Source organism: Drosophila subpulchrella, unplaced genomic scaffold, assembly GCF_014743375.2.
Source record: "Drosophila subpulchrella strain 33 F10 #4 breed RU33 unplaced genomic scaffold, RU_Dsub_v1.1 Primary Assembly Seq24, whole genome shotgun sequence".
In the NCBI taxonomy this organism is placed as follows: Eukaryota; Metazoa; Arthropoda; class Insecta; order Diptera; family Drosophilidae; genus Drosophila; species Drosophila subpulchrella.
This window is the reverse complement of record NW_023665550.1, coordinates 471,933-498,944: the sequence shown is the minus strand read 5'-3', so window position 1 is coordinate 498,944 and position 27,012 is coordinate 471,933. Positions and strand designations below refer to the sequence as shown.

The following is a 27,012-nucleotide window of genomic DNA, read 5'->3' as shown; positions in this document are numbered from 1 at the left end:
AAATTCTGAGTTCCTTAAACGGGGTCAGCTACACAATGCTGTTTCCAACCGATTTTCATTTCAATTATTTTTTTATAAAATACACTAATAAAATAAAAAAAAAGTCATTTAAAAACGGACTTGTGTTAATATTTGTAATGAATTAAAGACATGCCTGATTAATTTGATATATTATTTATTGAAATAGTAGTTCACTAGTTTACTAGAAATTCACATTTTAAGAGTTTCAGTAAAATATATTAATTATTTCTTCTCCAGCCCTCGTGCATTTGTAGGAGCTGCCCTTGCGCTCTGGCAACATCTTGGCGCCATAATATATAAAAACGAAATTATGTTTAATAATATTTTCAACGAAATAAAGACATGACTTCGATTATACTCGCTCACCTGATCAATTTCATGTATTATTTATTAAAATCGGGTCCGCAGTTTATTAGAAATTCACATTTTAAGAGTTTCAGTAAAATATATTAATTATTTCTTCTCCAGCCCTTGTGCACAAGACAGGAGTTACCACCCTGTCAAGCGATTTCCCCGTTACTTTGGAAAAGCGGCGCAGAACGACAACAAAGTTAAAGCAAAATAAGCAGCTAATTTATTTTTATTAGGCATAGTAGAAGCGATCATCATGTGTAAGTATATTTTCGCTTGATACGTGCACAAGCAGGATAAATGTTATTTACACGGATTCTTATTGCAGCTCAAAACGTAATTACAGTATCCAGCCGTTTAACAAGTGGAAAGTATACGCAAAAAAAGTAAGTCTGTAAGTCTTACATACATATGTATGTAAATATTGTAGTTATTAATTAATATATAACATATAATTTATTAATATATAACGTAATACCTAAAACAAATATTTTTTTCATCGCAAAATAAGAAAATGCTAATGCAAAGTTGCAGAAGTGTGCAACGCTGTTAAGTTTACATATGTATACATATAAGAAATATATATAAATACAATAGTATGTACATAATGAACCTATCCTTCTTTATAAAAACATTATTGTAATGAAGATCGGTGGGAAACAGCATTGTTTAGCTGACCCCGTTTAAGGAACTCAAATTTGTACAAAATACATGAATTTGTCATACCCTACAAAAAATAAAATTCAAAAAACTCGATATTTCCCCTAGTGTAATTTATAAAAAAAATTATTGTAATGAAGACCGGTGGAAAACAGCATTGTTTAGCTGACCCCTTTTAAGGAACTCCGAATTTTTACAAAATACACGAATCTGTCATACCCTACAAAAAATAAAATTAAGAAAACTCGTTATTTCCCTTAGTGTATTTTATAAAAATATAATTATAATGAAAATCGGTGGGAAACAGCATTGTGTAGCTGACCCCGTTTAAGGAACTCAGAATTTGTACCAAATACACGAATTTGTCATACCCTACAAAAAATAAAATTAAAAAACTCGATATTTTCCTTAGTTTAATAAACGCTGCTGAAACAAACTTGCGCTGCGTAAGAAGCTCAGGAATCTGCATGCCAAATCCCAATAGCCTAGCTCTTATAGTTTCCAAGATTTCTGCGTTCATCCGGACGGACATGGCTAGATCGACTTGGCTAGTGATCCTGATCAAGATTATATATACTTTATGGGGCTGAAAACGCTTCCTTCTGCCTGTTACATACTTTCCGACGAATCTAGTATACCCTTTTACTCTACGAGTAACGTTTATAAAAATAAAAACTCGACGCATTTACTTTTGATATGTTTTTATTTCTTGATATTTATTTATTGGTCATCAGCCTTGTCGGCGGCCGCCTCCTGGCTAGCCGCCTCCCGGTTAGCCGCCTCCTGATCAGCCGCCGTCTTGCGGCGCTTTTGTGGCCTTTAGCACTTGTGCTGTTTGCGTTTGGCCAGCAGCCTTATTGGCGGCCGCCTCCTGGCTAGCCGCATCTTGACCAGCCGCCTCCGTCTTCTTGCGAGGCTATTTGCCCTCACCCTGTGAGTTCCAGCGAATCGGGAGTGATGCCACACTTTCAGCTTGCTTTTATCGAAGTATCGATATAGGGTATCGATATAAGGTTAATGTGTTCCTAGTTACAATTTTGGAACATATGAGATGCCCACAACGCACTATGCTTTTTTCTCAAAAGCTGACGGCTTTTCGATCGCCGAACCGCATTTGTTAGTTAGTAAAATGAATTTCCTTTCCAACGAGGTACCGTGCATGTTGGTACAACGTCTGTGAAAGTCAAATTAATTAAAAATAGAGATAGCGTCGAAACATAATTTTTTCCCATATGGTTAGTGTCCTGAATACATTTTTTACATAGTGGTTCATGTCTTGGAACTTTCTGGCTCAAATTTTAATCTGGCGGCACTTCTTTTAAATATTTATCTTCCCCCACTGTAAAGCGATTTTCTCAAAAACTGACGGCTTTATCGTTATGATTTTTTCACTGAACTTGCTTTGGGCGATCCCCAATCTGCCAATATACCGTGCATGTTGGTACAACGTCTGAGAGTGGAGCCCTGTGCAATTTAATATTTTCTCAAAAACTGACGGCTTTAGTTCAATGATACTTTCTGACAAGAAACTTGAATTAACGCCCAATAACCATGTTTACCGTGCATATTGGTACAACTTCTGTGAGGGGAGCAATAAACAAAACTGTGGGGACCCGATTTTTTAAATAGATTTTTAATAAATTTCTAGAAGTCGGATATGTTGGCAAACTATCTAGATCGATAGATATTTTTATTCTAAACAATTTTGCATTTAATAATGCACATCAATTCTTAACCGTCTCTTTCTAGCACTGATGCGGAACTTGGGCGCTGATGCAGAAATACCCTCTGTCTGAACAGACTACAGCTTCCTAACTCGGCCTTAGTGTAATCGGGACCACAATAGTGCTGCAAAACGCTAAAACATGGGAGGCGATAGTCGAGGGGTCACACTTGTTGTGGAAGAACAAGACAAAAATTGCTCGTCATTTGCAGTAGGCGATTCGCTAAATTTTTCAAAACCCCTTCAAATTCAACGCATTATATATCCCGTAAGTATGCCTGCGAGATAGCTGACAGCCCGGTGCCGATCTGCGAGCAAAACAACCTAGTGTTATTGACTGAATAGCGGCGTAACTACAACACATCCTCCCTCCAATCTCGCCAGCTCTCGAGAAGCGCCCGCATCATGTTCGGAAGACAAAGTGGACTGGGCAGTTCCAGCAACAGCAGCAACCTGGTGGAGTTCCGTGCCGGTCGCATGAACATGGTTGGCAAGATGGTTCATCCGGACTCGCGCAAGGGCCTGGTCTACATGACCCAGAGCGACGATGGCCTGATGCACTTTTGCTGGAAGGATCGCACCTCCGGCAAAATTGAGGACGACCTCATCGTCTTCCCGGACGACTTTGAGTACAAGCGCGTGGACCAATGCAAGACGGGCCGCGTCTATGTGCTCAAGTTCAAGTCCTCGACGCGCCGCATGTTCTTCTGGATGCAGGAACCGAAGACGGACAAGGACGAGGAGCACTGTCGCCGCATCAACGAGCTGCTAAACAACCCCCCCTCCGCCCACCAGCGCGGCGGCGGCGGCAGCAACGACGGCGACCTCCAGTACATGCTAAACAACATGTCGCAGCAGCAGCTGATGCAGCTCTTCGGAGGCGTCGGCCAGATGGGCGGTCTGAGTTCACTGCTGGGCCAAATGAAGTGAGAAAGTTAGCTTTTCAGAAATGAGATATCTGCCTTGATTTATATTGCACTCAATGGGAGCGATGAGATAGCACTTTTCTTGCTGTATACCTAGATTGATCCTCTGTATTGCCAATGTCAACTTGGCAGATAGCAAATTTCATCGAAGGCAAAACTGTCAGCTTTTTTATATCGCGTGTCATGACTTGTTTTACCAAATCGAAGTGTGCCAAATAACAATCATAGTCCATGGCCAGGTTATGGATCTTCTGTACTAGTTATGTCGCCCTCGAAAACAACTAGCTCTTTAGACTTTGTAATAAGAAAGCGATAGGTGGTTATTATTCGTAGTGCATGTATCTTAGACACTTTTGAATCGCAGTCAACTATTATTTTTTCAACTATACGCTCTTATGTATACCTGTACTTAAGGGGACATTAAATAGATAAATTCGACGAAAGGAAGAAGAGAACTGCCAGCAAATTTGCAGACTAGCTATTTCGAAGTTTACGTTTTAATAACTGCTATAATAAGCCTTCCATCTTGCCTTTCAGCTCACGCACGCCCTCGTCGCGCAACACCACCTCATCGGGTGGCGGTGGTGCCTCGGCCCTACAGACTCCCGAGAATGTCAGTGTGCCTCGCACTCCGACCGCCCCATCCAAATCGGGCAGTAGTCGCAGCAGCAGCAACGTGAACTCGCAGGCAGGAGAGGCTGCCGGCAGTGCCGGCTCCTCCGTTGATGCGGATGCCTCCGGTAAGAACTCAACCACATCGACCACAACGGCGTCAGAATCGACCGGAGCCTATGCCAATCCATTCCAAGCCTACTTATCCAATCTCTCCCCCGAACATGGCGCAGGACGATCCCTGAACATTGACTTGTCGACGGCGCTGTCCGGCGCCGAGGCCATCAACCAGCTCATTGCAGATCCGGAGCGGGTCAAGTCGCTGATCGTACACCTGCCCGAGTCGGAGGATGCGGACGAGGATCGCAAGCAGCAGATCAAGGACCACATCACCTCCCCGCAGTTCCAGCAGGCCCTCGCCCAGTTCTCAAATGCTCTGCAATCGGCCCAGCTGGGACCGGTGGTGAAGCAGTTCGAGCTGTCCAACGAAGCGGTGGCTGCCGCCTTCTCCGGCAACTTGGAGGACTTTGTGCGAGCTCTGGAGAAGAGTCTCCCAGCCGGTGCCACCATGGGTGGCGAACCTTCGGCCAGCGAGAAGAAGGGCGACGCGGAAACTCCCGCTTCAGTGGACGAGAACACCGATCCCGCTGCTGAAAAGCAGGAGGAGAAACAAAAATAGCTTTAACTTGCGTCCCAACATTTATTAAAGTGCGTTCGAAAGCTTATTTTTTCATGTATTAAGTATTCTTTGATTTTGAATAAATTAACAAGGGAGTTACAGATGCATTAAACAGCTGTTAAATAATATTGTGGGTCAAATGTCTGCTTGGATATAAATTCTGTTTCGGTATAGCAAGATAAATATAAACTTAAATTACCCATCGATATATTGGAAACAATTACACTAAAACTTAAATATCAAAAGTTTTTTCTGACAATTGTATTACTGATTTATTTTTGGTTACTTATACATATTTAATATAAACTGCTTATAATTGTTTGACCTTTTTTTTTTTAATTAAAAAAATATTAGTTGCCTGATATACTCGGAATTCTTTTGAAATATTTTACACTTGCTTTTCTAAATAAAAATAATGGAATATCCCTAATACCGAATTTTTGTCGGTAATTTAAGATTACATTTTAAATATAAAATGTACAAACATTAACTTAAAATTAACATATTTTTTAAAAAGGCAGTTTGGACTTCTCTATCTTTCAATTATCTGTTATGCATTAAATAGTATGTGTGTATATCGCCTTGTGACTTGCTGAAAATGAAATTTTTACATTTCACCAGAATTTCAAAACTTGGAAGTAAAATTATGGAAGTAACGGGAATAGTAATCCCGACAAGGTCATTTTCTTGGTGTCCCCCTAACAAAAAGCTCTCCGCTAGATAAGTCACTCTAGTCGTCCCTTTCTGGCACGAACTGCGCGCTCTCTCTCAGCGAGCCGTCTCACACAGATACATACACACACAGGCACACGCAACAATATTTATTTTATTCAATTCCAAAACGGCCAGCGTATTAGTTGTGTTTGTGCAGATCTCGCGCGTTCGCAAATTTTGGTAGTTGGCACTCGATTCTCATACATAACGATCTCAATCGATCTCCCTCTGCCGGATCCAAAATACGGATATATCCAGATCTACAGTAATTGCAATATATTTTCGCCAGTTTTTACGTCGCGGGCTGGATGTTTTTGTATCTGTTGTTGTTGGTGCTTTCATTTTGCAGCAATCTCTGCTGCATGTGTGTGTGTGTGTGCGTTTGGTGCTTTTGGCGGACGTGAGTTTGTGTGCGTGTGCTGGTGGCAGCCTGCATGTTTTTTCCAATGCATGACTGCTTCGCGGATTTCGTGGAAAGCTTTTCCCTCCAAAGTAGTTGCCATATAAAAGTTAAAAGCCGCGGCAATAACAAAAGGCAAAGAAAACACAAAAAACACGGGCAGGCGTGCGAGACAGAGAAAGAGAGAGTCGCACACACACTGGCAACCTTTGACTTTGACTCACTCGCGCACACACACACGCACACTCGAACAGGACTGGAAGCTTGCAGAAAAAAAAACTAAATAAAAAGGAGCTGCTGAAGTGTGTGTTGTCAAATTACAAAGTAAACAAAAAGCTTCCCGGACTCGCAGTATCAAAATCTCCGGCACTTCGGTCTGGCAACACCAACAACAACAGTAGCAACCGCATAGGAAAAAGAAACTGCGTTTCAACCATTTCCCGCACTCATGTATCTTTTCTCGTTTCTTCCAATTAGTGCTGGGAAAGTACCGCCAGTAAGGGATTATCTGCAGTCAAGACACGAACCCCACGCAACTCCTTAATGAGTTCCCCCCAAATAAACGGAATTCGCAACAAAAAACGCTTGATTTGCCGCTGATAAAGCGATAAGGCCACACAGCCCATTCTGCACTTTTGCGATAAGGTGAGTATAAGCACTCGAGTCCGCGGAGCCCTTTGATTTTGCCGGCAATCCGGGGCTCCAGAACAGCTGCAGGAGCTGCAGCTACGTATAATAGAGGTGTCCCGTCCCCCTAAAAAAAGCAGGAGAAAAAACCAAAACACAAATGGCGCCTGAGCATATGCTGCGGGAAATTTTCGAGAGCGCCAGCGGAGTGGGGGTGCGAGCGGGACAACCGTACAGACAGTGTTTATGTTTTGGTAGAAAGGTCACATCCTTAGCTTCCAATAGAACTTTCGTTACCTTCATCACCACCCTCGTCCCGCGCAAATTACGTCAGGGATCGAAAAAAGTCCGTTTCGACAAGTCGAAGCCTATATGCCCTGTTTACTTCTCCGTTGTCCTTCCTAAATACGCTAAGATACTCCGCTTTATCCTGAAAGAGAGTTTGGGGATAGTTTTTTGATTTCAAATCGGTACATTGACGGGTTGTATCTTTCTGGTCCCATTACAAGTACAAATAATGAAAGATGTTTCATATTGTATTCATTTTTCGAAAATATTTATATAATATATTATATATATGTGTGTATATTATCAGGAAGGTATATTCTTTAAGAAGCTGAAATGTTAGAACAAGGTTTCTAGGTCCTGCCTTGTGATCAAAATTTAGAAAAACAGTGTTACAAATTACAATTTTGGGATGCGATTCCTGCAACACTAACACTGCCGACCAACAGGCGAGAAAGCTTCCAGCATGACATTGAACTTGGCTGAATTCGATTAATCACAGGCACAGGCACAGGGACAGGGTGCTGCAGCTTTTTGAGGCACTTTCCCGAACAATTTTGCAGCTGCCACACTTCAACAGTTTGTTGTCAGTTGCAGCCATTTCATCGATTACACTGTATACATATGCACATACAAGCGCAAAGCTTGCAGCGCATTGTGCACTTTCTTCCCGCACCCTTTTTTAAAGAAGATTGGGATACCAACTTCATCTCGACAGCTGTCTTGGAAGCCAAGGAGCTTTCTCTTTGGCCTGTTGCTCTTATTTATTACTGAGGCAGAGGTTAAAAGGGATATTTGATCAGAGATCGAAAATAATCGTTATTTTTGATATTTTTAATCCCAAAATCATTAACTTACAATAGCCGGAAAACCAAATGAAGTAGACCTTTTGGTTACTATTGAGAGAACCCTTTCTAACCTACAAAAGATATTAATTTTTTATAGATTTTTCTAAAAAAAAATTATTATTTTTGAAAGTTATAAATACTTATCAGAAATAATCACTAAAAAGTATCGCTGATAATCGGTTTTAAGTTTACATGCGCTATGTTTGTACCCCATTTTGTATCAACAGAGGGCTTTTTCGAAATATATTTATATTAACAAGAGTTATGAAGATGACATGAAAATTGTCATTTTGAAGAAACCTCACCATGCGGTAAAAAAAAGGTTTTAATTTTAATTATTCAAAGACTTTAATTATCCTTTGACTTTTCAAATAAAGAAACTGTTAAAGCCCCAGTTCCACAGTTAAGTCTTCATATATATCGCAATAAAAACCTTCCTAGAGAACTATAACTGCAAATAAATTAATATATCTTATCGGAAATGATAAGTGGATATATTATTTGCCTTGTAAGCGGTCTAATGAGCATTCGATATGCAAAACATTCATCCTCAAAATTCCGTTTCGCTGGTCCACCCTAGCAGCGTCCACTTTGCATGGCCCATTTGCTCGACTTCCTCCGGTCCAATTTGCAGCGGCTCCTCCCGCCACATTGTGATTATAAGCTCCGACCGGCAGGCGACTCTGCGATCCGCTGACATCAGCAGTCGCAGCGGCAGAAACAGCAATCTGCCGGCGCAGCAGCAGAAGGAGCAGATGATTTTCCTGTTTGCCAGGCACCGAAAACAGGTTTAAAAAAGAAACTGCAGGCAGGCCGACGGACCGAATCGTGCGCTGCCCTTTCGCACAGTCGGGCCAAAAAGACAATACAGTGCAGAGTGGTAAATGTCAGAGCTTATATATTTTCAAAAGTACGTGTGCGGAGTTAGACAACACATTTGGCTCAGAAGTCCACGGGCTTGATGGTGATGAACCGGGAGAGAATGAAGGCCACCAGGATGGTGGCGCACACGAAGCAGAAGGCGAACATGTAGAAGCTCTCCTCGGTGAAGATGTCGGAGAAGGCGGGTATATCCTGGTAGATCTTCTCGATCACCGCCAGCGTTCCTTTGTGTTTCCTCACCATCGTGATGGCTGCCACGCACCCCTACTTCTTTTTGAGAGCCTTTTTTCCGCCGCCGGCGCCTCCTCCGAGTTTCTGTTTCTCCGCCTTGGTTAGGACCTTGGTGGTGATCTCCTCTGGTGGTGCCAAACTGGACACGTGTCTGTTGCACAGCTGCAGGAGCTCTAGAGTGTTGAGATTGTCGCTGTTGAACCGAATCTCCTTGACTTTGGCTTGTTCTGCGGAAGAGGGGTATTATCAGCTATGTATGGATGTAAGGCAGGAAGAGCAGCTAAAACTCAAAGCCTAAGTCCAGAAGAACTTTGTTTAGTTAGGTGGTACTAGAATTTTGCAACTGCAGTTTCCCAAAAGGTCTTTGCTTAAACTAAAAGAGTGGGTTCTCCACTGCCCAGTTTTGAGTTTTTGCTGGCGACAATCTTAAGCATAAGCCAAAATGGAATCCTCACCTTGTGCCGAGTCAATCAGGGCAAACTTGATGCTGGCCGGCTGTCGATCGCACACGATTTCCGGCTTGACCACGCACTTGGGATTCGTGAGTGCCACTTTGGGTGTGGAGAGCAGGAAGAGGAATTCTCTGCGGATAGAGACAACAAAGAGCTGATTAGGGGGCCATTGATTTTTCGCTGCTACCACTTTCTAATTTGCTTTCGCTTTTCCAGGACCAGCGCCGCCTCAAACTGACGCCGACACCGACTAAAATGTCCACGGAGCGTGAGCTGGCTCCCGGCGGGCCAGCTCAGCTCCACCCGCACACGCTGCCGCTGACGTTTCCGGACCTGCAGATGACCTCCGCCGTGGGCATCATCGGGAAGGTGTACGGTGAGTGCGACACATCCACTTCATCCTTTCATGCTCCCCAAGGGAAAGCGCCCCCAAGGATCGGTTCTGTGGTGAACACCTGAATACTTCACTGCACCTCTTTGGTTTCCTCGGTTTTTTCCGTATGAATTCCTTTTGCTTTTCCTCACTTTGGCTCCGTGAAAATTTTCCAATCCACTGGGGGAGACTGCGCATGTCCCGCTATCGATAGGTGGAAAGCGGTTTTCCCAACTCACCGAGTGGACTTGACGTTTTCCGCAAACGGATCGAACTGCACGGTTATCCGCTTGACGCCCTTCAAGTTCACGCTCTTCAGTTGCTTACCGATGGCAGAGACAATGCCACCGGAACGGCGCAGAGCGCCACTAAAAGGCACGGACATTATGTATGTTTTTTAATCAGCAAAAGAAAAACCGCAGTTTTTCACCCACAACTGCGACGTAACAAACACGCTACGTAACAGCTGAGCGGCGATATCGATGGGCATCCAGAACCGATAACTTCCGCCTGCTTTACAACACTGAGTGAGCAACCCTGCCTCGTTAGGCCCAGTCTGCTGCTCGTATAGTCGTCTCGCTCACTAGCACGGCTTGAGGCGAGAGTGCTTTGCCCTCATTTAAGTGTGGTTAAGAGTGTACAGCATGCGTCACGCTCACACGTCGCGAGTACAATTTTTGTGTGGACGTCCAGTGTGTGGCTGCTGTGGGAAAAGCTGAAGAAAATTGCATTTTTTGCATAATGCGCGACGTGAAAAGCTAACAAAAGTTGTGCTAAATTAAAATTCAGTAGTCTGGCCACGGTTTGTGCGTAAGAACGGGCGGCGCGAACGTGTTTGGAGCACAAAAACCACGTCTCGAAAAGTGAAGAATTCTACGTCCACACATTTTGGGCTGCCATATATATAAAAAAAACGCATACAAACGCATTTTCTTGCTGTATAGAGGAGCAGTACACACACTCAGGCCGAGCACATAGACACACACACGCATACAATTGCACTCACGAGAAATGCGAGCATAAAGAAGAATTTTTTCTTAGTTGTATTACAAGAGCATTAGATACATATATAAGTATATACATATACATATATACACGCCTAGGTGTGTACATAAAAGATACATACATATAATTAAACGAAAGCTGTGCCTACATTTGTGTTCTTTTCCAATATTAAAATAACAACAACAAGCAACAAGAACAATAACATAAATAAAATAATGCAAATCAAGAGAGAGATAGAGACGAGCTAAAGCCCACTTGTCTGTTGCTAATTCCAATTTATATAAATACGCCTACGCCACGCCCACGCGCAACTACAACAACAACAACAAATGCAAAATCAACCAAACGAATAAAACTTTAAACTACTTTAAAGTGTGATAAGCAAAAGGCTGAAATCAAAAACAAAAACAAAAACAAAACTATAAATTAGTAGAAAACCAAAAGCAAAGGCAACAACAACAAAGGAAACAACAATCAATTACATTTTACACCAAAACACGAAACATCAACAAGAGAAAAACGAGAACACGAGCCAACCTTTTATACATTAATTATTTTTCTTAAACCAAACCTAACTTAGTGCAAAAACATGTATCCAGTCGGACAACGTAAGTGGCTACCGAGTGACTGAGAAGAAGAATAAAAGAAAAGACAATTTCCCGACTGCGGGAAAACTGAAAACTGCTGCTGCCACAAGTTTCCCACACATTCCCACCGCCCCCCGTCGCCCAACCACCCACTAATCAAGTTTTCGATGTTCTACTTGCACCTACATATATGAAGTGCATATGCATATGCATATAGCGAGTGCCAGACCTTATGCTAGTATGCAACTCCCACACAGACACGTGCGTCAAAGTGCAGAGTTGAAAATGCGCAAAAATTGGGTCAACGACCGTCGTCGCGTCGCAATAGTTCATTGCTTTTCCGGGGGTTGCTTTCGCTCTTTAGCTTTTTGGGGCCTAGGAGTATCTGGATCTGGGTTTTAGGAGCAGACTCTCCTAATTGCGTCGCAATTCGTCTCCGATTGTGCGGGGTTCACTCAAATTTTTATGCTTCGAGGGGTGAAAACATAGGACAGGGAATATCTTTTGTTTGAAACCCGAATATTTAGTGCGATTTCAACAGCATTGTTTATTGTTTATCCTAAAGGAAGGTCAATCAGTTCTCCAATATCTTTAAGAAATCAAATTTCTTAAAGTAGTACTTTCATTCTTGATATTAAAAAAGGGCCACTTAAAATATTACACTTATTTCCTATTAATGAACTCCGAATAAATTAAAACAAACAAATTTCTTAAATGTTCTCAAGTTTTTTGAAGATGCTTAGTCATATTGAAGTCGTATATAACTAAAAAGTGTTTACAACCGTGAATTATAATGTATTTACAAAAAGGATATAAAATAAGTCTACACAAACTTTAAAGAGTGTCCAAGTTGTAAGTAATTACAGTGACCTAAATATATAGACCCGGACGGAGTACCTACTGAGTAGAACATCAAAACTTACCACACATTCGGGGATCCAGGGTTGAAAGGTGAAATAACTGAGAACTATTAACACAATTGTGGCTAACCCAGGACTTGGATATGCAATTACCCAACCAACCTCTTAGAACACTAAGTAACTGACCGAAGGGAATTCAACTTGTGGCAGCAGGATAAACAGAGTATATAGTGCCTATAAACACTTCATACTATACACACAAGATATATAACCCGAAACATATATTTATTGATGACGATGATGAAAGAAAACTGTAACTAAAATATTATTAACGCACTTTTATTTATTTTTCTTTTCGTCGTTATCGCCACCTTTTCGGTTTTCACATCGTTTCACCTCTGACATTACAACTTTGATTTACCATCATCGACAACAAACCATCGATTGGCCATTACCCCATTTGGTTAAAACCTCTTCATTTTCATTTTAATTTTCATTTGATTACCTTGTGTTTATTTGATTACCTTTTCTTTTTATAGAGTCACAGTGGACCCCCTCGCCCACTCGGCCTCAGAGTCCCTCTCAGGCGCAGACTAGCTTCGACACGCTCACATGTAAATTTCTCTCCAAAACCAAAAACGATTACTAAAATTACTAAGATCCTTATGCAATTTGATTGATTCGAAAAGCTGTACAACCTGTTTGTGTTTACGTTCTTTAGTTTGGTGTTCCTGACACACTGTTTGTCCACTAACTAACCTATCCTCAAACTAACCTTTTTGCCGTAATGTTACTAACAAAAAACAAAACTTTCAACTAACCAAAAACTGAAATTGTTTCCATTTTTCGTTTCCTGTAAAGGTTTGTTTCTTCGTACCATGCAAAGTGCACTTGAAGTATAACTAAACACCTGCAAACTCTGTTTGAATTTTAAAACATGTATTATTTTGTGTTTACGCTCGTTGCATGACAATTTTGGTTTATAGCGATTGAGGGAAGTCTTTCTCATTTGCTGGATTATCTCATTAGAATCAAGGATTGGATTCAGTGGTCGGCAGTGGCCCTGTCCCATAGTAAAATGTAACATTTTAGTAACACCGTTGCCAGTTATAAATACAATATTTTCTATACTAATTAAAGCGTTATATTACATAATATCTTATAGATCTATCCAAAAATTTCTCAAGAAAACAAATTAATTGGAGTTAAAAATACCAGAAAATTTAATAACTATTTTAAAGGCTATTGCCATTTTCCGCGGATAAGATGTGTGTCAAAAACATGTCAGAATAATTACAACAGAAAAATATTCTTTAATAACAGACCACCTAAAGTAATAAACTATTTAAAACCTTCGTTGCGTGTTGAGATTTCTGAGATATCAAAGCATATGAGAACCAACCCAAACCGTTATTTAGATATTGCCTAGTTTTTACCTTTTTGAACCTTAAAAACTTATTCTTCGGGAAGACACTAATTGGCAATTGACTTTGCAGCACCACCAGCGCCCGGCTCGTCGGTCAATCCCACCGCCGTCACCAGCCCAAGTGCCCAGAATGTGGCCGCTGGTGGAGCAACTGTGGCCGGTGCAGCTGCAACTGCCGCCCAGGTGGCCTCCGCCTTGGGCGCCACCACCGGCAGCGTGACGCCAGCGATTGCCACCGCCACGCCAGCCACTCAGCCGGATATGCCCGTTTTCACATGTCCACGTCGCCCGAATCTCGGACGAGAGGGTCGCCCGATTGTGCTGCGAGCCAATCACTTCCAGGTGACGATGCCGCGTGGCTATGTGCATCATTACGACATTAATATTCAGCCGGACAAGTGCCCGAGGAAGGTGAACCGTGAGATTATCGAGACTATGGTGCATGCCTACAGCAAAATTTTCGGCGTGCTCAAGCCGGTGTTCGATGGTCGTAATAATCTGTACACCCGCGATCCGCTGCCAATTGGCAACGAGCGTCTGGAACTGGAGGTGACTCTACCCGGCGAGGGCAAGGATCGCATCTTTCGCGTGACGATCAAGTGGCAGGCTCAGGTCTCGCTCTTTAATCTGGAGGAGGCTCTCGAAGGCCGCACCCGGCAGATACCCTATGATGCCATTCTGGCTCTGGACGTGGTTATGCGCCATCTCCCCAGCATGACGTACACGCCGGTGGGACGCAGCTTTTTCAGCTCCCCAGATGGTTACTACCATCCTTTGGGAGGTGGACGCGAGGTTTGGTTCGGTTTCCATCAGAGCGTGAGGCCCTCACAGTGGAAAATGATGCTTAATATTGATGGTGAGTTTGAGGTCCTTGTAATTACCTGTTTTTTTAAACTAATAATTGAACCTCCGTCAGTCTCGGCCACCGCTTTCTACAAGGCTCAACCAGTCATTGATTTTATGTGCGAGGTGTTGGACATTCGCGACATTAACGAGCAACGTAAACCGCTTACCGACTCGCAGCGTGTCAAGTTTACCAAGGAGATAAAGGGTCTTAAGATCGAGATCACCCACTGCGGCCAGATGCGTCGCAAGTACCGTGTGTGCAACGTCACCAGGCGTCCTGCCCAGATGCAATCGTAAGAATTATGCAGTTTCCGAATCTTTCTACTGTTTCTAACTGTCTATGTGCACCATTTTAGCTTCCCTCTGCAGCTGGAGAACGGACAGACCGTAGAGTGCACTGTGGCCAAGTACTTCTTGGACAAATACCGCATGAAACTGCGCTATCCGCATTTGCCCTGCCTGCAGGTGGGTCAGGAGCACAAGCACACATACCTCCCTCTGGAAGTGTGCAACATTGTGGCTGGACAGCGGTGCATAAAGAAGCTCACCGACATGCAGACCTCGACCATGATCAAGGCCACCGCCCGTTCTGCTCCGGATCGCGAGCGTGAGATCAACAATTTGGTGAAACGCGCCGACTTCAACAACGATTCATACGTGCAGGAGTTCGGCCTGACCATTTCCAATTCGATGATGGAAGTGCGAGGACGCGTTCTCCCGCCGCCCAAGCTTCAGTATGGGGGACGTGTGTCCACCGGACTAACCGGTCAGCAATTGTTCCCGCCGCAGAACAAGGTGAGCTTGGCCTCGCCCAACCAGGGCGTATGGGATATGCGCGGCAAGCAGTTCTTCACTGGCGTGGAGATCCGGATCTGGGCCATCGCCTGTTTTGCCCCACAGCGAACTGTGCGCGAGGATGCACTGCGTAACTTCACCCAGCAGCTGCAGAAGATCTCAAACGATGCCGGCATGCCGATCATTGGCCAGCCGTGCTTCTGCAAGTATGCCACTGGGCCGGATCAGGTGGAGCCTATGTTCCGCTACCTGAAGATCACATTTCCGGGATTGCAGCTCGTCGTTGTGGTCTTGCCGGGCAAGACTCCGGTGTATGCCGAAGTAAAGCGCGTGGGCGACACAGTGCTCGGCATGGCCACCCAGTGTGTGCAGGCCAAGAACGTAAACAAGACATCGCCGCAGACGCTGTCTAACCTGTGTCTTAAGATCAACGTCAAGTTGGGTGGCATTAATTCGATCCTGGTGCCGTCCATCCGACCAAAGGTCTTTAACGAGCCGGTTATATTTTTGGGTGCTGATGTGACCCACCCACCAGCTGGCGACAACAAGAAACCATCGATTGCAGCCGTCGTGGGGTCCATGGATGCCCATCCATCGCGCTACGCAGCCACCGTTCGGGTGCAGCAGCACCGCCAGGAGATCATCCAGGAGCTGAGCAGCATGGTCCGCGAGTTGCTAATCATGTTCTACAAGTCGACGGGCGGCTACAAGCCCCACCGCATCATACTATACCGCGACGGTGTCTCCGAGGGCCAGTTCCCTCATGTTTTGCAGCATGAGTTGACCGCCATCCGGGAGGCTTGCATTAAGCTTGAACCAGAGTACCGACCGGGCATCACGTTCATCGTGGTCCAGAAGCGCCATCACACGCGTCTCTTCTGCGCCGAGAAAAAGGAGCAGAGCGGCAAATCGGGCAATATTCCCGCAGGCACCACCGTCGATGTGGGCATCACACATCCCACCGAATTCGATTTCTATCTGTGCAGCCATCAGGGCATTCAGGGCACCAGTCGCCCCTCGCATTACCACGTTCTGTGGGACGACAATCACTTTGACTCGGACGAGCTGCAGTGCCTCACGTACCAGCTGTGCCACACGTACGTCCGCTGCACCCGTTCCGTCAGTATACCGGCGCCGGCCTACTACGCCCATCTAGTGGCCTTCCGTGCCAGGTAAGCCGTGAGACCGCATACCGGATTGCTTGTACTTACATGTGTTCTTGTTTTGCAGGTACCATCTGGTGGAGAAGGAGCACGATTCGGGCGAGGGCTCGCACCAGAGCGGCTGTTCGGAGGATCGCACGCCGGGCGCCATGGCCAGGGCCATCACTGTGCACGCGGACACCAAGAAGGTTATGTACTTTGCCTAAAAAGTATCGTCCCCATTTACCAACACCAAAAAGCTAAGGAATACAAAATCAGTTTCGAAATTCGATTCGAATAAACTACTCCCCCTTCCTCCCCCCGATCAGAAAGCGGATGAAAGCCAAGGCTAGAAGTTTAGTATTTAGTTTAAAGTTACATTTTACTTTGAGAGAACGCGATCAGAGAAAACCAACGAGAATACGAAGATCTTGCATGTTATTTAGTAAGCAGAAGAAAATCCCACAAAGACACAATTACTAACACCACTTACTCATCCACACACAAAGCAGATAGCCACGAAGTGAGAAATTATAGGAATAGGCAATCGAATGTCAGGCACAAGTTTGCGCAACCGAAGGAAAATACAAGAAGTGGAAAGCGAAATGTGAGATTTCTCAAGAACAAGCGTAGCAAACAAATTGAAAGAATATAGGAAATCAACTAAAGGGAACAAAAACTACGGCAGCAACACCAACCAACACCAGAACACAAAAAATTAAAAGAGTCATCACACGAGAGAGAGACAACTTTTGTAATAGAAATTACGATTAAATTGTACAATATATTTTTACACGATACGAAATGAAGACATGATGAATGAATATGAATGAATGCATACAACCAAAGGTTTTTAGTATACAAAATGAATACGTTGCTGATCGACTCACACAGCAAACACCACAAGAACACCAACCACTCGGATTCTCTGTACTGTGAACGAAGACCACCACCAAATTATAAACAAAAACCACAAACGACATTAAAGCGACAAGCATTGAAAGAGTGTAGACACAACTTAGCATGTACTAATGAAATACTTCAATAACTAGGGCGCAGATTAAACCAAGCAAGAACATTTAATAGTTTGTAAGTTGGGCTCTACCAAAAAAACAGAGTATGCCAGATCAGATGTATGGACAATGAGAGCGCGGCGGAATAACGAGAAATGCAATTTCAACAAGGGACAAACTTTTGGTCAAAACAATAGCTATACTTATAAAGCGGAGCCTAATATATACATACCTAAGCCTAGAACTAACGTTTAAAGTTTTTACAAAGCAAGAAAAATGCGGAATGGAACTGTAACAATATAGAATACTTAAATTCAAAAGTGCAAATAACGCGGTAGCAGATACGTTTGCAGTGCTGATATTTTATGTTAGTGTTTAGTTCATCCCCTTGTATGCACACACAATCAGACTCCGAACTTCTCCCCTCCCCGAGTCCAAAGCATATCACTCAATGTCCTCTTATTTATGTATCTCCCACCCTTAGCCTAACGATATTTAGTTGTACCTTATATTTTTTTAAAAGCGTAACGAAATTTGTTGATTTCTTCATGTTGATTCTTCGAATGGGCAAACAGATCGCGAACAGGCCTGCTTTTAATTGTAATTTCGAATTAATTAACTTTAGAGCAAAGTGGTGTACGGGTAATATAAACAAGGTAACTCTTCTCCACCGTCCCCCGGAGAGAGGTGGCAACTACATTTCAATATTTTACAAAGTAGTTTTAGTTTCGCCAAAATCAACAAGCAACAACAAACAAACAATATCAATATGAGACCTATGCTTAGTAATTGTACTATATCGAGGACACAGTTCAAGTTAACATTATGATGAGTTGTTATTTATGCGGTGCGGGAGAGGAAGATTTCCTTCGAATCTCCCGGGCCGAACCTTATTTATAATTGTGTACATCCTTTACAGATCCTTTAATTTAGACCTAGTTTCCAAGTTTGCAAGTTGTTTTGCCAATCGTATACATTATGTGAGCATTATAAAATACATAATATATAAATCTATATGCATAGTTTTAATCATTTACCGCACTTACAAATTAGTTGGTATTCCTAAAAAAATACATTAAAAAAAAAATTGGAGAGATTGTCACAGTCCGTCAAAATGTTTAATCAAACTCTTAGAAATCTCATTGGATTTAATTTCATTTAAAAGGAAACTACAAATGATTTCAAGTCACTTGAGATTTCAGTAATTCGTCACTACAGTTACTTAAGGGCCGACTTCTCGAGTGCAAGCTAAGATAAGTTATACTCAAAGGATTGGTACAAAATATTAGGAATTAGAATGATCTTTCCAATTAGTTCTCAATCCAAAAAAATCCAATTATTTTTACAAAAACCAATCTGTTTTTTTAATACCTGTTTAAATGAAAGCACCAGACAAATCATTTATAAAGTAAGATGTTTATGAGGTTTTTACACTAAATTAAATGATGCTTGGTTTTTGATTTTAACGCCAAGGTCACTGATTATTTATCGGCTAGGAACAGTGCATCATGTTCATCTAGCTTTTCAAGCTAGGGTCTTTACGGACATCTGATATTTATTTCCCCATTTTAGTGCTGAGTTTAGAAGCGATTAACATTTTGTGGGGCTGTGCAATCAAAGGGTGGGTGTATTTGTTGACTTCTTAAATTGTAATTATTCATTTTCCATTTGTTTTTTGTAGTAACGTTTCTACACAAGGGATTAAAATTTTAAATTTATTTCTTAATACTTAATGAAACCCGAAGCAAAACAAAAATCAATTTTAGTTCTAAGCAATATCGAAAACGAAACAATGCAAAGGAGTTCGCGATTTGGGGGTCGAATTGAGATCGCCCAGACAGTACCAACATTTACATTATATATTCAATTAGTTTAAGCTGAAGCTGAAATGTGTGCCGACAATGAATGCATCTCGTAGTTTTAAAATGAGCAAAATATTTAACAATAATTTACTTTACCAACACAATACATGAGAAAGTCCAAAGCTTTAACTACTCGCAAAGAAAAATCGTAATACTGACGGAATACCCCTTAATCACTTAATTAAAATGCCAATAACAAGCTGCTATCTCCCATCCAATAAAATGGGCTGTAAGAATTGTCCCTATATACACGCGTAAATATAGGTATATATCGTAAACTGGAGAACTCCGATTTTCCCCCAGAAACTCACACACGCTACAATTTCAATGGTTTCTTCAGTGTCGTGCAGCTAAAAAATGTTTAGAAGGTTGGAGACCGTAAAACGCCTTAGATATCATTTCCAACCTATGTTCTGCTCAGAGTTAAGGCCCAAAGTAATTACAAATATCCGGGATGTTCACATTTTTATCTGTCAAAATTCAATTGAGCTTTAAAATAAAGATAAATCGAAAAAAAAATGAAAAAACGAGAAAATGAAGAGGAAAGCGGATGATTAAGAAATAGAATTGGGACGCATTGTTTCTACATATTACTTATAAATGTGCCGTTTATAGATGTCTACAATTATATACAACAAATATAGATATATACCTAGATATATAATCAGATCGAAATCGAAGCTAGAACAGAAACTTGCACAACTCTTCCTAAAGGAAATAAAAATACAAATCTAAATCGATTAAATTATATGCCACAATTAACGAGATTTCAAGAAGTGACGGTCTAACTCCAAGCAATTAAACGTTATATTTGACTAACTAACTTATGATATGTGTGTATTCTATACTCTTCCAAATGGTCCCAGAGTCCCACTTAAGCCAGACCACTCGCGCGATCCCCATAGCTACACACTCAACACTCTCGACGTAGTGTTCCAAATACGAATCAAATCAGATAACCTTAGCTGAAATTCGACTAGCAAAATCAATATGATAATAACACTTATTCGTGCGTTAAGATTAATGAGATAATCTGGTACATCCCTTACTTTAAAAAATCAACCAAAATGCCGGGTAATTAATCAATAAAATACATATTATTAGTTCTAATCTAAGCGGAGTAAACAAAATACATCAACATAATGATAAAGAAAAATAAGCAACGTGAGCAACGTAATATGGGAAATCTGTAACTTTGGTGATCTTTTTAAATGTTATTAGAAAACAAAAAATCAAGTTTAATGACGAATACAAATCAAACCAGTTTTTAATGTGACTTAAAATACGACGTAAACGACATTTTTCCACAAAATTATGTATGTAACAAGACAAAACCAAATTAAGTGTTTGTGACATTTGCAATTTATTGAAAGTTTATGATCTTTTCGATAGAATTATGTCAAGCTGTCAAACAATTAGTTATAAGCGCTTCAATACAAAATACCATTAAACAAAAATCAACAAACTCAATTAAGTTAAAAAGAACACAATTATATTTAACAAAATCTTTAGGTTTTAAAACAAATTACAATTATTTTTATCAAGTTTTGCGGCTTTGTTTTAAATCTGATTTCTAAACACACAAAATCAACCCATCCCTTACAAAACAAAAACGATTTCAGTTTGCGTTTAAAATAAGAAAACAGCATATACAATTCATTTTTGTTCAATAAAATATATTTAACTAAAAATTCGACTTGCTTTTTGAGAAACGGGCTAGCATGTTGTCTGTTCTTAGAAGATCATTCGGAAAGGGGCGACTGTATCAGCACGCCAATTTCGTGGCCAGATACAAAGCCACTCAGGAAGCCAAGAGCGCACTGATCATCCTGGCCCCTGGTGCCGAGGAAATGGAGTTTACAATATCCGCAGATGTCCTACGGCGAGGAAAAGTAAGTCTTCTAGTATATCAACCAGTAAATCGAAGAAACTGCTTGAGATGAATCAATTCCTAGTGGTTTCAATAGATATATTTGTGCAATTCTTAACGGAGCTCTACAAGCTTTTAGGACGAAATAGGAATACTCTTTGTGACGGTGGTCACTCCTAAAAATGGGGTAATAAATATCTTTCGACGGACGGCCAGCTACGTTATTACTGAAAGCATTTCCGACCCTTTCAGACTTAGGTTCATATTTATCACATTTGCCAACCGGGTCAATCTCTAAACGCCCACATTTTAGCAGATTGTTACTCGTAGAGTAGGAGGATAAATAAAAATTAGAAGGGAGCGTTTCTGACCCAATAAAGTATATACTGCGATTAGGAGCACTAGTCTCAGGATATGTCTGTCTGTCCATTTTTCTGTGTAAACGCTGTAATCTCGGAAACCATCAGCCAGAGGTGGGATTAAGCATACGGACTCTATACTATAAAGTATATACTGCGATCAGGAGCACTAGTCTCAGGATATGTCTGTCTGCCCATTTTTCTGTGTAAACGCTGTAATCTCGGAAACCATGAGCAAGAGAGGTGGGATTAAGCATACGGACTCTATACTATAAAGTATATACTGCGATCAGGAGCACTAGTCTCAGGATATGTCTGTCTGCCCATTTTTCTGTGTAAACGCTGTAATCTCGGAAACCATGAGCAAGAGAGGTGGGATTAAGCATACGGACTCTTGGGGTTCCAGTGCATCGCAAGTTTGTTATCCCGGTGTACCACGCCTGCAAACCGCACAAAGCATCAAAAACTTCCACAGTTCGGAAGCTATTAATGTATTTAATGTATTTTTCTTCAATATCTATCGAGTGACCAAACAAAAATATTTCCACGCCCATTTCCACAAACATCACCACCATTCGGGTGAATTGTCCCTGCAGTTCCACAATTCAGCACTGGCACAACATCATTACGTCGACGTCGACTGCGACGCCAAAGGAGCCGAACGCAACGGCGGCATAGCCCAAGGCAACGGCTTGAAAGCACCTTTTCGGTGCTGAAAAAGGCGCCTATAAGGTGATGAAGTTGTGCCAGTTTTTGTACAGTGATGAATGGTAGGACATGCCTAGGTTAATGGTGATGATCTTTTTGCAGTGATTCAGTGTCTAAGAAGCGGTGAATGGTACTGCTATGTTAACATCAAACATCCACCCAAATTTTTACGAAAGAATTTTCTGTGTCTTCTTCCAAGAGTTATGACTTATTACGTTCAAAAGTGTTGCATGGCCTAACATGGCAGGGATATCACTGCCAGTAAATAGATAGCAGTCGCCTTATTACTTAGTAAGCATATTCGTTTTGAAATCGTTCAGCAAAGTAACGTTAAGTCACTTGACTATAGCTTTCCCTCCTAATGGCAACTTACTAATTTGGGACGGCCATTGGCCTTTAGTTACGGTGAGAGTCTTTAAACCGCCATAGAAGGCATCGTACGGTAATAGCAGGTTATGACCTCCTGTTCCCTAATACGATTGACCTTGATCCTGCAAATGAAGTACTTATCTTCGCAGAGATGTTTTTATACCCGTTACTCGTGGAGTAAAAGGGTATACTAGATTCGTCGGAAAGTATGTAACAGGCAGAAGGAAGCGTTTCCGACCCTATAAAGTATATGGGCAAATCCGAAAAATGGTCAACCAGGACCAAAACTAAAAAATCTTCGAAATCATCGAACTTTTAGTGTATTTTCACAAATCAATGGCCATATTTTCATAATACAGTGAAACCAAAGCATATTTAATTTTTTTTGTCCCCTAAAAACTGAAAAAACGCACTTTTTTCATTTTTAGCTACTTTTCAAGGCATTTTTATGATACATTATTTCGCAAGGAAAACATATGATTTGTTTGAACTTTTTCTACCAAATCTCTTTATCTAATAAGAAGATAAAAATCCAAAAAGGGCAACAAAATTTTCAATTAACTGTTAGTAAAACAACATGGAAAAATCGTACGTTCGCGACCCGTACGTTCGCGACCGGTACTTAATTCAACAAAAAAAAACAAATGGAGATATTTCCTTGGGAACAGACTCAAATGAAAGCTACATGAATCCATTTTAAAAGTAAAGTTATTGCTTTAGAATATTCCGTACCAATTCGCAGATACTTGCATTTTACTAGATGAGGCCAAAGTCGACTTCCATTTTGTGTACGTTCGCGACCGCATGTTTTTTTTTTGCCAATATTATGAAAACGATAGCACAATAAATCCTATCATTTACACTAAGCAAAGAACTAACAAAATGCTATCGAATAGCAAAAAAAAAATTCAGAAAAGTTTTTTTTTTTTTTTTTTGTTTGCACTAACTGCGTACGTTCGCGACCCCTATAAATGCCCATATATATTCTTGATCAGGATCACTAGCCGAGTCGACCTAGCCATGTCCGTCTGTCCGTATAAACGCTGACATCTAGGAAACTATAAGAGCTACAATACTGGGATTAGGCATTCAGATTCCTGAGATTCCTGCGCAGCGCAAGTTTGTTTCAGCAGAGTGCCACTCCCACTCTAACGCCCACAAACCGCCCAAAACTGTGGCTCCTACAGTTTTGATGCTAGAATAAAAATTTTAACTGAAATGTATTGCTCTCGTCAATACCTATCGATTGATCCAAAAAAAAAATTGCCACGCCCACTCTAACGCCCATAACGCTTAAATCTGTCTAACGCCGGTAGGTGGCGCATTTCAATCTAGCTTTGCTGCTTGCATATCTCCATTTCCCTTTGGTCCCTTTGGCTGAGTAACGGGTATCTGATAGTCGAGGTACTTGACTATAGCGTTCTTCCTTTTTTTTTCTATAATATAATATTTTGTTAACGGCCTGATCACGGATACATTTACAAAGCATAGTTAGAAATATATTTTCTGGATGCGCAAAATAAGAATTGTTTTGAATAATTCACTTCACGTAAATTCATGGGTAAATATTGCGTGGACTTTTCTGTTAAGAGGTGGGCGTGTCATAACGCGTTACAAACTTGCGCTGCGCACGGAGTTAAGGAATCTAAGTCTGAAATCCGAACGCTGTGGCTTTGATAGTTTCCGAGATATCAGTGTACATATGGACGATTTTGTGAAGTTTGTGGGCATTAGAGTGGGCGTGGCAATATTTTTTTTAGGACAATCGATAGGCATTTACGAGAGAAATACGTTTCAGTTAACGTTTTTCTAGCTTTAAAATTTTAGAAGCCAAAGTTTTGATCGTATTGTGTACGAAGATACGGAATCTAATCTGAAATCTCAACCTCTACACACTTTTCCCCAAATACAATATACCCATTTACTCTACTAGTAAAGGGTACACAAAATTTATTTAAATATGTCGTTTTTACTGTAATCTTCATAAAGAGTATTGCCTAACAACAAATTTTGAGAGGAATTGGATCAGAAATACAAAATCACACAAAATCCAAGATCTAATAATTATTATAATCAGACAGCTTTGAAATAAAGAAATATAAAAAGATTGCACTCGGGAAAAACTTTCAAAAATGAGGGCACCACAATCTTATGTCGCTGGAGTGGACGTGGCTCAGTGGGATAATAGACTTGTGGTCAACAATAAGTCTAAAAACCTTCTTATATACATAGTTATGATAGTTTCCGAGATTACAGCGTTAGCACGGACATATGGACATGGCTAGTTCTGATCAAGAGTATAAATTTGTACAGGGTAGAAAACGCTTCCGTTTACCTGTTACTTACTTTCCAGTGAATACAAATCATCTTTTTAGCTCTACTACTTTCTTTCCTCCTTTTGCTACATAATTTCTAAAAAGCGTTTTTGTGATTTTTGCTTGGTAAGATTAATGTCACCGTAGCGGGGTTGAACTGTGAGCCGGTCAAGTGCTCCCGGTCTGTTGTCATCGTGCCGGACACTTCCCTGGAACAGGCCCTGTCCCAAGGAAACTACGATGTGTTGGTCCTGCCTGGCGGATTAGCTGGAAACAAGGCATTAATGAACTCGACTGCCGTTGGTGAACTGCTGCGTTGTCAGGACTCAAGAGGCGGATTGATTGCTGCCATTTGCGCGGCTCCCACTGCGCTGGCCAAGCACGGAATCGGAAAAGGAAAGTCTATTACATCCCACCCAGATATGAAGCCGCAACTGGAGAAACATTACTGGTACGTCCCTTAACGTCCCTTCTTTTCACTCTACACACGTGATGTGTGTATTTCGTTATTTCAATAGTAAATATTTGATTAACTATCAAAAATAGTTATCCTAACGTAAGTCTTTCACACAAAAGTATGTAACAATAACTTTACAAATGTTCACCAATGTCTTGCTTAAAATTTTAACTGGGTCTAGCAATACTCTAAAGAGTAAAGACTACTTTAAACATATATTTTCTAACGTCTTCAACTTACTTCACCACTAGCTGGAAGTCACTGTGCAAATTTCAAAGTCCAATTTGAAATTACTTTTTGTATTTTGCTTAGAAATTACCATGCTACAGCGACGAATCCATGAATTTAATTAATACTTTGTTCAATTTTATAGGTATATATTTACAATACAAAAAATCACAACTCTATTTTTTTTTGGGTTGAATAACTATAAAAATAGTTATTTAAATGGGATGTGCCAATTATACCCTTTTTATAGTTACATAACTATTTTTATAATAACCCTTACGTTTACGTTTTAAATAAGAGTAACTATTTGATGGGTAATCTTGATGAGTCGATGGTTGGGGATCGCTTTACTATTATATTGGTCAATTTTACCAACGGATTTTTTCTGTGTGTAATTAACTAGTTCATGTAAATTTGCATGTAAGTGAGCAATATGAAGTCCATTAAATGTTCAGGACGATCAGAATGAATAATAAAGATATAAGCCATTTCTACTGCACATCTTTACATTTTTAAAATCCTTTTCCTTACTTAGCTATATAGACGACGTGGCGGTGGTTCAGGATACAAATATTATTACAAGTCGTGGTCCTGGCACTTCCTTCGACTTCGCCTTAAAGATTACCCAGGAGCTGGCTGGAGTTGAAGTTGCCAAAGAGGTGGCCAAGGCAATGCTTTATACATACAAATTATAATAGAGCGGTATAAATGTTTATTATATAAAGTTGCAGTGAATAAAATTGGTAATATTTTCCTTAAAACGGCAAGATGTAACACACACTTTTAACATCTATTTATTGATTGTTTTATAAATGAATTAATGTGATCGCCAGCAGAAGTCCAACATGAAGATGACCATCACAGGACCAACGATCTTGCTTGTTGCCGACATGGTCTTCTTGATAATGATAGTTTTTCGTTTAGATGCGGGTTAAAACGACCTTGGACACGAAAACATGTACCAGACTAGCAATGCTTAAAGCGAATGGGTCATGAAGAACGTTAGGATGTACTGCGCCCGCTAACTGAACCTCTGTAAAGAGGAGTCCAAGCTAGTTTAGGTGCTCAGTTTTAAGTCCGTGAACAAACGCACTCATTTTCTTGCTCACTTTTGCAGTTGGTATACGCATTTTAAAAGCGCCAAATATTTTCTAACACCTTTAATTTGTTGGTTATTAGTCATTATTATACCCGTTACTCGTAGAGTAAAAGGGTATACTAGATTCGTCGGAAAGTATGTAACAGGTAGGAAGCGTTTCCGACCCCATCAAGTATATATATTCTTGATCAGGATCACTAGCCGAGTCGATCCGGATGAACGCTAAGATCTCGGAAACTATAAGAGCTACAATACTGGGATTAGGCATGCAGATTCCTGAGATTCCT

At 41.1% G+C, this 27,012-nt stretch overlaps 5 protein-coding genes across 10 annotated transcripts; 3 read left to right on the top strand and 2 right to left on the bottom strand.

The window, feature by feature from the left end:
* The first annotated feature begins 2,885 nt into the window (after nucleotides 1-2,885).
* LOC119559403 (proteasomal ubiquitin receptor ADRM1 homolog) lies at nucleotides 2,886-5,084 on the top strand. Of its 2 annotated transcripts, XM_037872470.1 has the most exons (4): nucleotides 2,886-3,023; nucleotides 3,140-3,681; nucleotides 4,219-4,421; nucleotides 4,527-5,084. In XM_037872470.1, the coding sequence occupies exons 1-4, from the start codon at nucleotides 2,898-2,900 to the stop codon at nucleotides 4,970-4,972; spliced, it is 1,317 nt and encodes a 438-aa protein (XP_037728398.1). In that variant the 5' UTR covers nucleotides 2,886-2,897; the 3' UTR covers nucleotides 4,973-5,084. The 2 variants fall into 2 exon arrangements, with proteins under 2 accessions (XP_037728398.1, XP_037728397.1); XM_037872469.1 differs by having other exon boundaries at nucleotides 4,219-5,084.
* A 712-nt stretch (nucleotides 5,085-5,796) lies between these two features.
* LOC119559401 (protein argonaute-2) lies at nucleotides 5,797-18,472 on the top strand. Of its 4 annotated transcripts, XM_037872465.1 has the most exons (8): nucleotides 5,797-5,951; nucleotides 6,564-6,731; nucleotides 9,628-9,787; nucleotides 12,776-12,850; nucleotides 13,733-14,518; nucleotides 14,579-14,801; nucleotides 14,865-16,475; nucleotides 16,534-18,472. In XM_037872465.1, exons 3-8 carry the CDS (start codon nucleotides 9,667-9,669, stop codon nucleotides 16,670-16,672), a joined length of 2,955 nt encoding a protein of 984 aa, XP_037728393.1. In that variant the 5' UTR covers nucleotides 5,797-5,951; nucleotides 6,564-6,731; nucleotides 9,628-9,666; the 3' UTR covers nucleotides 16,673-18,472. The 4 variants fall into 4 exon arrangements, with proteins under 4 accessions (XP_037728393.1, XP_037728394.1, XP_037728395.1 ...); XM_037872466.1 differs by lacking the exon at nucleotides 12,776-12,850; XM_037872467.1 differs by lacking the exons at nucleotides 5,797-5,951; nucleotides 6,564-6,731; nucleotides 9,628-9,787 and adding an exon at nucleotides 10,320-11,397.
* Nucleotides 8,725-9,009, bottom strand: LOC119559406. The gene has a single exon (XM_037872475.1). It carries the CDS (start codon nucleotides 8,969-8,971, stop codon nucleotides 8,789-8,791), a length of 183 nt encoding a protein of 60 aa, XP_037728403.1. The 5' UTR covers nucleotides 8,972-9,009; the 3' UTR covers nucleotides 8,725-8,788.
* On the bottom strand, nucleotides 8,954-10,244 carry LOC119559405. Of its 2 annotated transcripts, none has more exons than XM_037872473.1 (3): nucleotides 10,024-10,244; nucleotides 9,415-9,542; nucleotides 8,954-9,186 (listed from the first exon to the last, which is right to left on the bottom strand). In XM_037872473.1, exons 1-3 carry the CDS (start codon nucleotides 10,167-10,169, stop codon nucleotides 8,993-8,995), a joined length of 468 nt encoding a protein of 155 aa, XP_037728401.1. In that variant the 5' UTR covers nucleotides 10,170-10,244; the 3' UTR covers nucleotides 8,954-8,992. The 2 variants fall into 2 exon arrangements, with proteins under 2 accessions (XP_037728401.1, XP_037728402.1); XM_037872474.1 differs by lacking the exon at nucleotides 10,024-10,244 and adding an exon at nucleotides 9,885-10,016.
* Nucleotides 18,473-18,624: 152 nt separating the features above from the next.
* LOC119559404 (protein DJ-1alpha) lies at nucleotides 18,625-26,356 on the top strand. The gene is made up of 3 exons (XM_037872472.1): nucleotides 18,625-21,212; nucleotides 25,073-25,392; nucleotides 26,162-26,356. Exons 1-3 carry the CDS (start codon nucleotides 21,042-21,044, stop codon nucleotides 26,319-26,321), a joined length of 651 nt encoding a protein of 216 aa, XP_037728400.1. The 5' UTR covers nucleotides 18,625-21,041; the 3' UTR covers nucleotides 26,322-26,356.
* The last annotated feature ends 656 nt before the right edge of the window (nucleotides 26,357-27,012 follow it).